Source organism: Leucopleurus acutus, assembly GCF_964270905.1.
Source record: "Leucopleurus acutus genome assembly, chromosome: 9".
Lineage (NCBI taxonomy): Eukaryota > Metazoa > Chordata > Mammalia > Artiodactyla > Delphinidae > Leucopleurus > Leucopleurus acutus.
Genome location: NC_139144.1, coordinates 52,945,300 through 52,960,185, shown reverse-complemented (window position 1 = coordinate 52,960,185; position 14,886 = coordinate 52,945,300). Strand labels below are relative to the sequence as shown.

The 14,886-nt window shown below is 37.9% G+C and overlaps 1 protein-coding gene across 1 annotated transcript in view; it reads right to left on the bottom strand.

Moving 5' to 3' along the window:
• The window catches only part of PEX1 (peroxisomal biogenesis factor 1), a 98,736-nt gene extending 85,094 nt beyond the window's left edge, over nt 1–13,642 (bottom strand). The window contains exons 1-4 of the mRNA XM_082846766.1: nt 12,864–13,642; nt 4,520–4,675; nt 3,437–3,535; nt 798–946 (exon numbers count right to left, since the gene is read on the bottom strand). Coding sequence (XP_082702892.1) covers nt 798–946; nt 3,437–3,535; nt 4,520–4,675; nt 12,864–13,041 — 582 coding nt within the window. The 5' untranslated portion in view covers nt 13,042–13,642. The remainder of the gene's footprint in view (nt 1–797; nt 947–3,436; nt 3,536–4,519; nt 4,676–12,863) is intronic.
• Between the last annotated feature and the right edge of the window lie 1,244 nt (nt 13,643–14,886).

The following is a 14,886-nucleotide window of genomic DNA, read 5'->3' as shown; positions in this document are numbered from 1 at the left end:
GGACATCCTGAAGTCTGTGTTAGCTGAATCTGAGACTCGGCAGACCTCATCATCTGTTACTTTCCTGAGCTCCAAAGTAATGGAGGTGAGCTGGGCCCGGGCCACCTTAGAGTCATAAACCTTCACTGGTATCCAGTTTAGGGTCACAGTAAGAAAAAGAGAGAAATCACTATGTCCATAATAAAGAGGTATTATTAGTTTCATTGAAAGATGAATTCTGCACCTCATTTTCTATCATGACCTTGTATAAACCTATCTGCACTTCAGTTTTCTCATCTGCAAAGTAGAGATAATGATTTCAACTTCATAGAGTTGTTCTGAGGATAAAATGAGTTCATATATTAAAGTTCCTTGATGGGCTTGGCATATAGTAAGCAATTTATAAGGGACAACTATTTTTATTATTATGTTATTACTTTATAATGAGTGTTTAGATGGATTAGAGAGCAAAAGTCATGAAGACAGACTACATTTGCATCCAATTTTAAAAGAACTGAATCTGTCACCCCACTTCCCAAATAATGAGGTTTTACTGATAGTAAAATATTTTAAAATAATAAAATTAACATTCATTTAATGTAGTGATTCATTTAATCACCCAGGCATTCCATAAATATTTTTTAAGTAGCCACTATCAGCCAGGCACTGTTCTAGGCAATGGATAGAGCAGAGAACAAACTCCTGCCCTCATAATGGTTACGTTCATTACGTAGGGAAATAAATCATTTCTTCATCTTTAGCTTTATCTAACATCCATTTGATTAGATATAATGAATTACAGTTTTTTTTATTCTTACCATTTTCTTCAGTGTTATATCCACCAACTCGTTTATTCCTTCATCAGTATCTTCTTCAGGTGACTGTTGGTGTAGACTGTTCAACATGTCAAACGTTTTCTCTCGAGAAATGTAACCATCACCATTGAAACAGTAAACTTCAAAACAGACTTTTTAAAGCATACGAAATTTAAAGACTTGGATAAGAACAGTTAAAATGTCATTAGTCTTCTCCTTAGTTATTTCAATATGTAATTAAAGAAGGATAAAAACAATTTATACAACCTATATTCTACATAGTGGAGGAATTTTATAAATCTTTCCACAAGATTAAATACCCCTGGGGATATGAAAAGAAAGAATTTACACATACATATATAGTGCATATATATATATATACACACATATACATATAAATATGTGTGTATCTTAATGTTATAATGTCCTTCTTACATAGAGTGCAAAAACTAGTGTGTACACTTCACTATATCATTGACAAAGAACATTTTTCAATATATTTGGGTAGTGAGTCTGTCACCTCCTTGGGGTCTACCCATCTGCACTATCCAAAATGATCCATCTCTCCCTAGAGAGTGATTTCCATGACTTCCATTGCACTGTGTAAGCACTACTACAGTTCACTCATTCATCCCACAAATGACCTTACTCAGGTCCTGGGAATATAACAGTGAAGGAGTTCTTGTGGAGTTTGTAATCTAGTTAAATGTTTTAGGACAGGAAGGAAGGGAGGAAGGGAGGGAGGGAGGGAGAGAGAGCAGAAGAAAGATAGGAAGGGACGAAGCGGGGGAGAAATAAAAACAGGTATAAAATTCCAAAGCATCAGATTAATTCTGTCTTTTGTTGCATTTCTCCAATATATAGCATATATGAGTTTGTGACACAACCCTACTAGAAGTAGTATTTTCCCCAAATTAACATATCTTGAAATGTATATGAAACATTTTTAGGAAGTGGGATTAGAGGAGGAAAAAATTCTTGATAGTGTGATGCTATTCAATCATGTCTAGCTGCATTATGTCACGACCACTTTCACAAGAATTTACAACCACGAAACTTAACTTTTCATTTCTCAGTGAGACTTTTCTATAAGAACACTGCAACTATAAGAAACTAAAGTGACAACTATATATACGTGTTATCCCGTGAAAAATTAGATTGGAGAAAAGTGGGGGAAGAAAAGCACATAATGTTGTAAGGAGAAAAAAAAGAATTATGTAATGTATGCCAATTATACTTCAATTTTTTAAAAAAGCAAAAAAAAAAAAAAAAAAGAGAAAAGAAAAAAAGGACCCCCCCCAACAAAACAGAGAAACAAAAAAGTCATAAATGTCAAATAAAGTTGGTGAGTTTTTAAAATGTTGCTATCATTTTTGAAATGTGTGTTTAATTTAGAGATCTTTTGAACATCCCAAATCCAAATTCAAGTGGAAGAACAAGAAGGGATAAAAATTTCCTTATATACTCAGAACTCTGCATTCTTTTCTTAAGTAATCTGACACTTTAAGCAATTTGCTCCCTTGAAAACTGCTACTTAAAATTGTTCCTATTCTCTTTCCAGGGTTTCACACCCCAAATCCTGGCACAGGAGGTGTAAAACACAGATAATATACGTCACATCAATGGTAAGGGTGAGGTGAGGCCAGAGCTGTTCCTACAAAATTGTGAACTGGGAGATCTTTGTCTTTGGAATCCCTGGTCCTTTTCTGTAGGAAACTCCCTTTATAACCCTCCTTCCTCTGGGCTTTCACTGTCTCAGCCTTCTTTCCTCTTTCACTGTCTCAGCCTTCTTTCCTCTCTTTTTAGTCTAACACTAGAGTATTGGTGTCTGAGGGTTGTGTGTTTTATCGTGTTTTGTGTCAATCCCTCACATTTTCTCTGATGGAAAGACAAGGAATAGCCTCACTGTGAACTATATGCTGCCCCATATTCAAGGCCATTTTCTGCTGAGCCCAGAGGCAGCCCCAGAAGCCTCAGCCTTGCCAGCTGATCAGAGTTGGCACATGTCCTGAACTTCAGTTGCTGTCCTTTGCCTGGGCCTTAAGCCGAAGAGCCATCCTGGTGACACTGGGGTATTACAGAACTAGTGAAGGAAGTGTTTGGAGACTCCGCATCTAGGGACTCTCCTATAAAATAGGACACCCATTTCATCTGTGTTTTGTTTTTGTTTTTTTTAACTCTCATGAACTATTTTTGCAAGGGCGATATAGAGAACAATGAATTTATATTAAAAAAATATTTAGGAACTTCTCTGGTGGTGCAGTGGTTGAGGGTCCGCCTGCCAATGCAGGGGACACGGGTTTGAGCCCTGGTCCAGGAGGATCCCACATGCCGCGGAGCAACTAAGTCCGTGCGCCACAATTACTGAGCCTGTGCTCTAGAGCCCACCAGCCACAACTACTGAGCCCGTGTGTCACAACTGAAGCCCACGTGCCTAGAGCCCATGCCCCGCAACAAAGAGAGACCACCGCAATGAGAAACCCGCGTCCAACAGTGAAGAGTGGCCCCCGCTCAGCACAACTAGAGAAAGCCCACGAGCAGCAACGAAGACCCAACGCAGCCAAAATAAATAAATATAAGGATTAACTAATACAAAATTGACAATATATATTACTAAGTTAATAATAACATAGAAATCTTACACTTCAGCTTTTCTTCAAAAGTCCCTCGAAAAAACACTGATAATCCTTTAACACACTCTTTCACATTTATGTAGTTATGTCTGTCAAATGCAAAAAATACTGAAGGAAAAAGAACGTGTAAGTGTATTGTAATTTATAGCTATTTTATAATTCAAGAGTATTATTAAGAGATTAAAAAAATCTTTCCTCCCAAAAGGAGGGGGAAAAAAGTTTTTGACACAATCTTTCTTGAAAGAGTCAAAATTACTGGAAATGTATTTCCAACAGATTTTTATAGAAAGAAGCCATTCTCCTCCATGGTCAATTATGAGCGTCACTTGTGATGTTTTGTACAGTTACTATCAGCAAAAAAAGACCAACAGTAGGGATAATCAATGTGATAATTTTTATTCTAAAGAGTGGCAAAATCCTGTTCTAAAGAATCTGTATAATACCTAAAGATAAATTACCAAAATAACACATTATTTTTTAAATTACCAGTGAAATCTTAGAATTATCCTATAAAATATTATTGACTCTTTTGGGGGTGATGGATATATTAATTATTTTCATTATGGTTATGGTTTCAATGGTGTATACATACATCAAGACATATCAAGTTGAACACTAAAAATCTGTTAGTGAAACTGACTGGATCACATTAAATTTCCTATTCTGAAAATAAAATTGTTTCATTGATTTTTTTCAATATAATGAGTAATTCTCATTTTTTTTGTGAAAAAGTAAATAATTTACATGTCTACACAGCATATGACTCCAAAGACAATTGAAACCACAAGCTTATCTTTTAAAAAAAAATCAATACTGCTAGCTTATTTAGGTCATTACTGGTTCTTTCTCAAAGTGGTATAGCTATGAAATATGAAATTCTGAGTGAGTTTATATTAAAAACAATCCTCACAATCAAATCAAATTTACTGTTTTAAATTGGTAGCACTACCAGAATCGTCTTTCTAATTCTGGTATTGAAAAATGCAAAGTCTTTGGTGAAAACTTGCCATGTATTAACATATATATATATAAATAAATATATACATATTTGTCATCTCAGCTTGGCCCATTTCAGTCTCCATGACTTCTTACCCCTATTCATTAGCATATCATCAGTCATTCCAAATATGCTGTGCAGGATGTCTTGAAATGTGTTATGATCTAGTCCAGTGTTATCAAGTCTTACAACAGCTCTTTCCACCAAGCTGTGAAAAATTCTTATGAGACACTCTACTTCACTTTTTTTTACTGTAAAATGAAAATACAAATGGATACAACTTAGATTTAACCACTGAGTTCTCCAACCCAATTAAATATATTTTACTAAGCAGCTATTTTGTTCCTATGATTCTAGATGCTCTAGTGATTTAAAAAAGTGTGACAGGGACTTCCTTGGTGGTGCAGTGGTTAAGAATCCACCTGCCAATGCAGGGGACACGTGTTCGATCCCTGCTCTGGAAAGATCCCACATGCCGCGGAGCAACTAAGCCGTGCGCCACAACTACTGAGCCCGTGTGCCACAACTACTGAAGCCCGTGCACCTAGAGTTCGTGCTCCGCAATAAGAGAAGCCACTGCAATGAGAAGCCTGCGCACCGCAATGGAGTAGCCCCTGCTCACCACAGCTAGAGAAAGCCTGCGCAGCAATGAAGACCCAAAGCAGCCAAAAAAAAAAAAAAAAAAAAGTACGACATGGACTTGCTACTTAAGAGCTCACACAATCAAGACAGGCTTTACTTAGAACTCTCATAAGACAGTATATAAATAATAAATTATGTGGTATAACACTCACCACTATAGACATATAAAGAGGAATCAGTATGGGAAAGAAGAGTTGTGCTTTTTTCATGGGAGTAAACTTCGAAATGGGCCTTGAAGAATGTATAGTATTTATACAGGAAGGAATGTATTGAAGGTGGTAAAGAAGTGGAGACTTCCAGGAAGAGGAATAACATGAGTAAAGGAAAGAGGAAGAATTGGGGTTGAGGCAGAACATTTTTTATTGGGAGCACAGCAAGTTGGGAAGAAGTGAAAAGCAAGATTGAAGAGGACAGGCTGATGGTAGAGGGCCTTGAATACCTAGTCAGAGGATTAACATTTATTTTACTGGAGCAGGGTTTCTCATGGTGTCATCTTTGGACCCTCTGCGTCAAAATCATCCCCCTTCACAGCTTGTTAAATACTTGTTAAATATGCAGATTATCAGGCCTTGCCCCAGACCTCCTAAATCAGAATTGCTAACAGTGGGCCTAGGGGTTAGCTTTGAAACAAGAGCTCAGCTGATTCTTCTATGCTCTAAGGACTGAGGAGTGGTTTAAGAAACACATCTGGTGAAGTTGTATTGAAGGGGAAAACTGGAAGCATAGAAGCCAGGCTTGGAGTGATAGGGCTTTGGCTAGGGAGGTGGAAATGAAGTCAGAAAGCAGGTAGGGAGCCCGAGATGCTGCTTAAGCAGCACACAGTGATTCTAATGCACTGTCAGGACTGAAAACTAAGGGATTAGGCTTCGTGGCTTGGCTAGACTTAAGTATCTGGGTTCCACTTCCATTTCTTATCCTATATAGCTGACTTAGGACAATTCAGCTTGTGTATGCCTCAAGTCCTCACCTATAAAATTTGGGTATTATCCTAGATGATCTCTGAGATTCCTTCAGGTTCTAAAAGTCTGATTCTATGAATTAAAGATTATTTGAGAGAACTAAAAGAGTTAGGAGAGAAAGCTGGTTATTATTACTATTTTTTCTCTTCCTTTTCCTCCCTCCCTTTTTTTTGGTGGGGGGGAGGTGGGGGCAAAGACATATTTTTAGATTTTTTTCTTTGAGATGATTTCAAGTTACCCATCCGAAACCAATGAGAACCCCTAGCAAATATGCAGTTTACATTAGGGTTTCTAATATGGTCAGAGAATGACTTGACTCTTAGGGTAATGGTTGATAAATCTATAGAATAAGCGATTACAAAGGTACCTAGTAATATTATTTTATGAACTGAATTAGATTCTCAGGCTTCACACATAGCTCCAAATTTGACATAAAGGTAATTTTTATCCATCGAATAAGCATTTATTAAGGGCCTGCCATGAACCAGGCAATGAATACACCATGGTTCCTGCCCTCAAAGTTATTACACTTTGGTCAAGAGATAAAAGTGCAATGAAGTATCACAAACACTAGGCTTGATGGTGTTTGGTAGTGACCCAAAGAAAGGCATCATCAACAGGGGGGAGGCGATAAGAGATTAAGAAGGGGCTCCAGGAAGAGGTGTCACTTGAGCTAAAGCCATCAAAGGAGTAAGCATTTGCTAGAGGAGGCAGCTTGAAGGCAGGGAGGCATGTTCGGAGAGCCACAAAGTTTGGTGTGGTCAGGTGGCAGAATTGTTTGACTTTACGAGGGGCTTACTGAAAAATTTTGGCTGGCAAGTTAACAGGATCAGATTTGCATTTAAGGAAGATCACTTTGGCAGTAGATTCTTGAAACTACCTTACAAATGGTGAATCCAGATGTGACAGGTTGTATTTTCCCAAAGACGATTTTAACAATCTATCCCATCTCATATGCTCTTCTTACGATAGACTTTTGATACCCCTCCTTCAGAAAGATGGGGTTTGTGTCTCCTTCACTTGAAACTAGGAGGATTTTTGACCATTTTAACCAAGAGTATGGTGGAAATAAAGCAATGTGACTTTTCAAGGCTTGGTCATAGAAGGGGGTGGTGCTCTGAGGACAAAAACTTGGAAAGTGTTTTTTTTTTCTTTTATGGAATATGAAGAAAAAGAACCTCAGGTGTGGACACACTGTATGGAGTGCATAGTATATTAATGCTTTCCTGAAACTAGCCCTGCTCAACTCTGATAGAGAATCAACATCTGAGTGCAACAGCATTGTGAAAATGGATCCCCGAAGAAAGCGAGGTTTCAGAGTCAGCAGCTGCTCTGGGTTAAATACCGACAAATCATCAAACAAAACAATCAAGGATTTTAGACACAATCTGCAGAAGCTAGTAAATTTTTCTGAGTTTTATCCATACAACTCACATTTCATTATATCTAAAGACCTTACACATGTGGTCAAGGAACCACTGTAAATGATACTTGAGAAATTGTGGGTAATGAGAATGGTGCTGATATGTTAGAGATTGGCCCGTGTTATTTATTAAACTTTTTAGCTTGGAATAATTTTAATTTACGTAAGAGATGCAATAGTAGGGCTCTTCGCTGTTTCTCCCTGTTAACATCTTATGTTAACAACATAACCATGGTGCATTTGTCAAAACTAAAACACTGGGCTTCCCTGGTGGTGCAGTGGTTAAGAATCCGTCTGCCAATGCAGGGGACATGGGCTTGAGCCCTGGTCCGGGAAGATCCCACATGCCGCGGAGCAACTAAGCCCATGCACCACAGCTACTGAGCCCGTGAGCCGCAACTACTGAGCCCTCCTGCCACAACTACTGAAGCCCACGTGCCTAGAGCCAGTGCTCCACAACAAGAGAAGCCACCGCAGTGAGAAGCCCGTGCACACTGCAACGAAGAGTAGCCCCCGCTTGCCGCAACTAGAGAAAGCCCGTGCGCAGCAACTAAGACCCAACACAGCCAAAAATAAATAAAATAAATAAATTAAAAACAAAACAAAAAAACCTAAAACACTAATGTTGGCACATTATCATTAACTAAATTACAGATTTTACCAGTTTTTCCACTAATGTCCTTTTTTTTTGTTCTAGGATCCTATCCAGGATCCATTTGGTTGTCATGTCTCCACCAACCTGTGAGTTTTCAGTCTTAATCCTTTTTATGACCTTGACATTTTTTACTTTGCATAAGTTCAATTTAGGTTTGCCTAACGTTTTCCTCATTAGACTGTGTTTTGGGGAATAATACTACAAGTGCTGTTCTTGTCATGTATCAGGAGATACACGGTATTATCAATAACATGACCTGTCACTGCTGATAACCTCGATCACTCGGTTAAGTGAGTCTACAGGTTTCTCCACTGAATCTATTGATACTACTTTCCCTTTCCATCATCTAGTCTTTAGAAGCCAGTCTCTCAAGGTAAAGGGAATTAAGCTCCACTTCTTAGGAAAGTATTTATACTATTAATTTATTCTAAGGAAGATTTGTCTCTTTTCCATTTATTTATTCAATTCTTTCAGTATGCAGTCACATATATTTATTTTAGACCAATACTGTGCTACTAATTTTGCTGCCCAAATTGTTTCAGCTTTGGCCATTGGGAGTTTTCAGTTTGACTCCTCTTTCACATACCCTCATCCTTTTGCTTTTGCAACACTGCCTTGCTTTCTGGCACTACTTGCCAGGCTCATCTTGTATCATCCCTGCGTGAGATAACAGGAAAAAAAAAATAGGTCTAGGCCCTTGGTTCCTGGCACAGAGCTCCTAAATCCCTTAGCCATTTCCTTGTTGATAGCAATGTCTTTTGTTCTAATGAGGTGACTGCTGGTTGTTCCTGGACGGGAGCTGGTCACCAGAAAAACCAAGCTATGTTCAATAGCTTGGAACTTTTAGTCCTGCCCCCACCCATTCTCCAGAGGGGGGCTGGAAATTGAGTTAATGATCTATCATGCCTATGTGATAAAGCCTCCATAAAAATCCCCAAAGAATGGGGTTCGGGGAACTTCTGGGTTGGTGACCACACAAAGGTGCCTGGAGAGAGCCTGGAAACTATACCCCTTACCACATACCTTGCCCTATGCATCTCTTCCATCTGGCTATTCCCAATTATATCCTTTTACAATAAATTGGTAACCTAGAGAGTAAACTGCTTTCTTGAGTTCCGTAAGCTGCTCCAGCAAACTAATTGAACACAAGGAGCGGGTCGTGTGAACCTCAGATTGATAGCCAGTTGGTCAGAAGCACAGGTAACAACCTGGACTTGTGACTGGCATCTGGTGAGCAGCAGTCTTGTAGGACTGAACTCTTAACTGGTAGAATCTGACACTCTCCAGGTAGTGTCAGAATTGAGTTAAATTGTAGGGACACCCAGCTAATGTCACAGAGAACTGTTTGCTGGGAGAAACCCCCACACAGTTGGAGAACTGTGAGTATGGTAGTAGTGTTAAAGCAGCAGTAGTGTAGGTTTTTCCTTTATACTCTGTTCAGCTATTTTTTCAAGGAAATCTGGTTCTTTTATTAGTTTGGTATTTAGAAACCAAGGTCTGGTCACTGGGTATGCTAATCACTATTGGGGTGCTAATATTTCTAAGCCTGTTTAGTAGACATAGCTAGGAAATATGTACGTACACTAACCTACGTATGCACACATCGTGGCCCATGTTAGGTCTCACAAATACAGAAAAAGCCAAATACTGGACTAATGGGCCCTTAGGTGCTCCTGGGCTGAGTCCTAAAGGAGATGATCAGTTGTATTAAAAACTCATGAGTGCTCAGAAAAGACAGGCTCATGAATTCACAAGGTCAAATCATACTACATTTAACTATTTCCTCTACTTGATAAGAATGGATCAGAGAAATGCAGTTCACAAAATACTTGGGATTTTAGCAAAATCTTATTCTTATGTTAATATCTATTCAGTAACCAGTAGTGCCTAGTACAGTGGAAGGCTCTCATACATGTTTGCTAAATAAATGATAAGCAATCACTTGTAAACTGGAGAAGTTAAGGAATACGCTGGATGAGAGTCAAGCTCCAGAGTAACCTTGAGATGCCAAAATGATCAGTTGAATCAAACCACATGAAATTACTAGGAATAATTTTAAAGTTCTTCGCTTATCTTTAAAAAAGTTCGTTAATGTACCTAAGTATAAAAATGACAATCTGTGTGAAAAAGACTGGGTCAATTCCCAACTCACCATCAATCAAACCGGGACTGGCGTTTGGCTGACAGAACTGAAGTTTCAAGTGGAAAAAACACTTCTGATCAGGACCCTCAAACTTCAGTGTCTAAGAACACACAGAGCTAACAATCTGGACGCCTGGCCCCACTTCCAGAGATTTTTTTGTACTATACTAAGGGTGGTACTCCGGGATCTACATCTTCAGCATAAACCTTTAGGTGATTCTGATGGTGGAAATACTCCTACCATACTACAAATAAGAGGTACGTGGCCAGTGTCAACTACAGAATTTGTGGGCCCAATGCAAAATCAAAATGCAGGCCTCTTATTTAAAAAATTAATTTTAAGTCAGTGTTAGCAGAGCATTAAACTAAGCATGGGGCCCTATGAGAACACATAGGTTACACACACCATGAAGCCATGTACTACACCCTGAGGTAATTATCTGCCTCTCCCACCAGATTAGGGCTATTATTTGGAAAAGGAAATAGATTTATTTGCATGACTCCAGAGCAGCATTGTCTAACAGAACTTTCCGAGATGATGGAAATATTCTCTGTCTGTGCTGTCCAATTTGGTAGCCACAACCCACATGTGGCTGCTAAGCCCTGAAAAATGGTTTGTGTGACCAAGACTGGATTTTAAGTTCTACCTAATTTTAATTTACATTTGAATAGTCAAATGTAGCTACTGGACTGAGGATAAACCGGCTGAGGATCTGAGAGGAGAGTATGCAATGGTAGTGGCTTGGACTGAAAGAGGCCATGTGGCACATGAGGGACTAACAAGAAGCTCTAAAGCAAAGCCCAGGAAAAATCACTTCAACTTTCTGCCACATAGAGCAATTATTAGAACTTTGTACACCAAGAGAAATAAAGACAGTCCCTTCTTGAGAAGGTCAAGGCAGCACTAGCTTTCTAGTCCTTCCCTCTCCTACCCATTAACAACCAAATTCTAGTCATGAGAGGACCAGTGTCTATCCTGGTCTCAACTAGAAGGACTCAAGAACTAAACTGATTTGAACAAATTTTAATAGTCCCCTTACTATGGGAAAACACTGTACAGAAAGACCATGAGGGACTATAATGCTGATCAGTAGGATTAATTTGAAAAATAAACAGAGTGCAGACTCTGCATCAGACTAGCTTGGCCTCAACAAGAAAAGTCCACTGTTAGCTTTACACAAACAATCTAAGATGAGGTTTCCTCACCTGAAAACATGGATAACATCCCCTACCTCACTGGGTTTGTTCTGAGAATAAAGATGATGAACATAAACCATTTTGCACTGTCTTGCCAATGAAGAGCTCAATAAACATCAGCTGTTAGAAATCTAGTACTCTGGCTATACTGGTCAATAGCTATGTTTCAGTATTTAGGGCCTGAACTTTCAACAATAACTTAAAAATCAGTTAAGTGTCAAAAACTTTGGAAAAAGAAAGGAATGCAACTTATTCCTTTTTTCAAACAGCTATAAGTTATCTTCTTTGTAGAAGACTATAAGGGATATGGGTCTCATCAAGTATTACATACTCATATCTACAGACTATTTCAGAAACTGCTTTCAAATAACAAATAACGGTATTAAACACACATATGGGTAGCAGACACTGCTAAAAATAATTTCATTAGGATGGGGAGAGGAGTCAGATTTTTAAAGCATGCAAAATTTCCTTTTGAATGTTATAAAACTAGGCTGTTAAGAAAGTAGCACATGACAGCAGGCATTTCTTACTATATTCAATATTGGCTAAATCTGCCAGATGGATTTTAAAGGGTAGTATAACAGCACGATGGGAAAACAGGGCCCAGAAGTGCTTGAGGAGCTTAGATCATTTAAAATCCAACTGAGAAAAGAAAAAACTGAATTATGTCCACAATGAGATTCTCAGACAAGGTGGTGACTATCCTGCCAAGGTCACACAATGGAAAATGGAAGCACCCAATAATGAGGCTGTAAAGCCGGCTGAAATAAAAGTAATTTCCTTAAAGTATAAAAACAAATTCTTAGAATTATCAGTCAGGATTGCTTGTGGCCAGGCTTGAGAAACAAATATTCACAAGATTACTTTTTAAGGTCTGGCAGGGCAAGGATTCCTAAAAAAATCTGTTAAGTTAGCTTAGCTTTAATAAACACTTGCCATATGCAAAAGCACCATCTTTCTTCAACATTTGAACTATCTTATGTATCTCTATCAATACTGTGAAGTACAGCAATCATCTGCCTCTATGGCTTTTGTGCCAGAGAACTCAGGGAAGTTGCCAAAGTACACCTTTATACTTTGGAATCTCTGGTTAAATTTCAGACCATTAATAAAATCAGTACTTGGTTGGCTGATAATCCTTTAGCATTTATGATGTCATGTAAATTCTCATGCTAGTCTTCCCACGTATGCAGTATATTTTAGGACATCTAATGATTAAAATATTTTCAGAGTAAATGCAGGGATAATCATTCACTTGCTAACTATTTTTTTTAAATGGCCAAAATATTAGATAGAAAATAGAGCAACTCTACTTCTGGGGTTACAAAGCACTTGTTAAGGTCCAACTAGTATGTCTACCAACGTTTCCATTTGATTGAATATGTTCAGGCAGTGCTGGATATTTGGTCAGTACTTACAGCGCTTGACAGTATTACTGATGGATTCCACCAGTTTCTTCAGAACCTTCTGGTCCATGTCAAGTGTGGCTTCAACACAATGCAGACTTCTCAGATAGCCTAATTCCAAGCCTGGGTGTCCTGGGTTGCCACTGATTCCACAGTGCACCACTCCATACCCAGCACAGAACGTGACCATGGCAACATTCCAGCAACCAAACACAGAAGGTTCTCGAGTAATTGGAAAAATATGCAACAATGATTGTTACCACTCAGTATAAATGCAGTGATTTCATTAATGATGTGATCTGAAATATTACAGCAATTCCAACATTTATCTCTTCTTTGGGGCTAAACACCATTTAAAGTGGTATTTGATATTATTGCCACCTATACTTCTTGAGCACAAATTCTAGAGTTGAAAATGTTTACGGATGAACACATAATAACTAAGTAAGACTATAAAGACCTGATTCTTTAAGTAGAAATAAAATAACTTCTCAGGCTACGAAGAGCTCCTTCAAAGGTTATAACCTCCTTTGAAAACTCTAACCAAGCACCTTCTCATAATAAGCAAACAAAGGCCTCAATCTGGGAGCTTCTAGAGAAATGTAAAACCCCTCACGTTTACCCCTCCAGCTTATCTGACTGACTGGTTAGGAAAACATGGTATGATTATGCCAAAGCTGGGCAAGATGGCAACTGTTCTCATGTCCATTGTCAAATCCTGGTATAAAGAACAAACATCTTCTTGTGTATGTCTGCTGGCCTTCACTGTGGCAAGGCAAAAAAAAGGTACAAAAATGATTTTTAGAATTTAGGACACTGTATTCTTACTAAATTTTAAATAACACATAAAAACAAATTTTAAAATAAGGCAAATACAACTGGGGGAAAAAAAAGTTTCCCCAAACGTTTAAGGAAATACCAAACGTTCATAGATTTTAAGTTGAAAACTGACAATTTTTAATAACTGTTCTTAGTGGCTAGTCTATTGTTCTCTGTAAAATTAAAGAAAATTAGGCAATAGGCTTTTAACACATCTTGACTGGAGGAATACGAATCTATACTCTGGATAAAATAAATTCAAGACACTCTTAGGGTATTTAAAACACCTAAACATACTAAGGGCAACCCAAGGAATCCAAAACCACCAGAAAAAGACAGCACCAGGTATAAATTCAATTTTCCTACTCAGACATTCATCAATTTTGTTGCAGTTACCCTGGCATCATTATCCAAATAACATGCTTTGTGTTTATAAAATTAGTATATAATTATTCAAGTAAAAGGGTGGTTTGGTGGAGAAAGAGATGTTATTAACTTGCACATAATATCACCTGGTCAAATTTTCTTTGTATACCTTATCAGAAAACTGTTAAGGCTACCACAAGAAGAATAATGAAAAAGGTGTTTCCCAGGCAGTCAACACAACCTGGAAAGAATACAATTTTTGCTAAATCACCTTCTTTTCCAGTTTAATAAAATGAACTGCTGCTTCTAGTGGGACATAATCATCATATACGGGACCAGTCTGCAAAGGTACACTTTTATGTCATGGCAAAACTGATTAACAGATAACCCGATAACCTTATCTTTTAGCATTTTCACGAACAATTCTGAGGAACTTCTTTTTGGATAAAAAATGTCTCCCAAACTTGCTGTGTACTCAAGAGCTTATAGATTTCTTTTATTAGGAAAGATTATGAAGCTTTAAGCGTAAAATTTAGGAAAATTTACCAAGAAATGTATTATATTTTATGGCTAAAAACTTGGGGACATGACTTATCCACCTAGCACTTAACACCTAGTAGTGTTCCTTAGTCTTTATAACTTGAGACTCAAAGGGAGCTGATAAGAACACAGCTATTTTTAAGTAAAATAGCTATTTATTCAGCTTGTCATGCCAAAATGTTTTGTGCATATACCACTATAATTAGCACACCCTCTGTAACAGGCAAAATTGTACATCAAATTATATTTCATGTTACCTGATTATATAAAAATGTAAAGTGAAAATGATTTATCAATTCTTTTTAACATT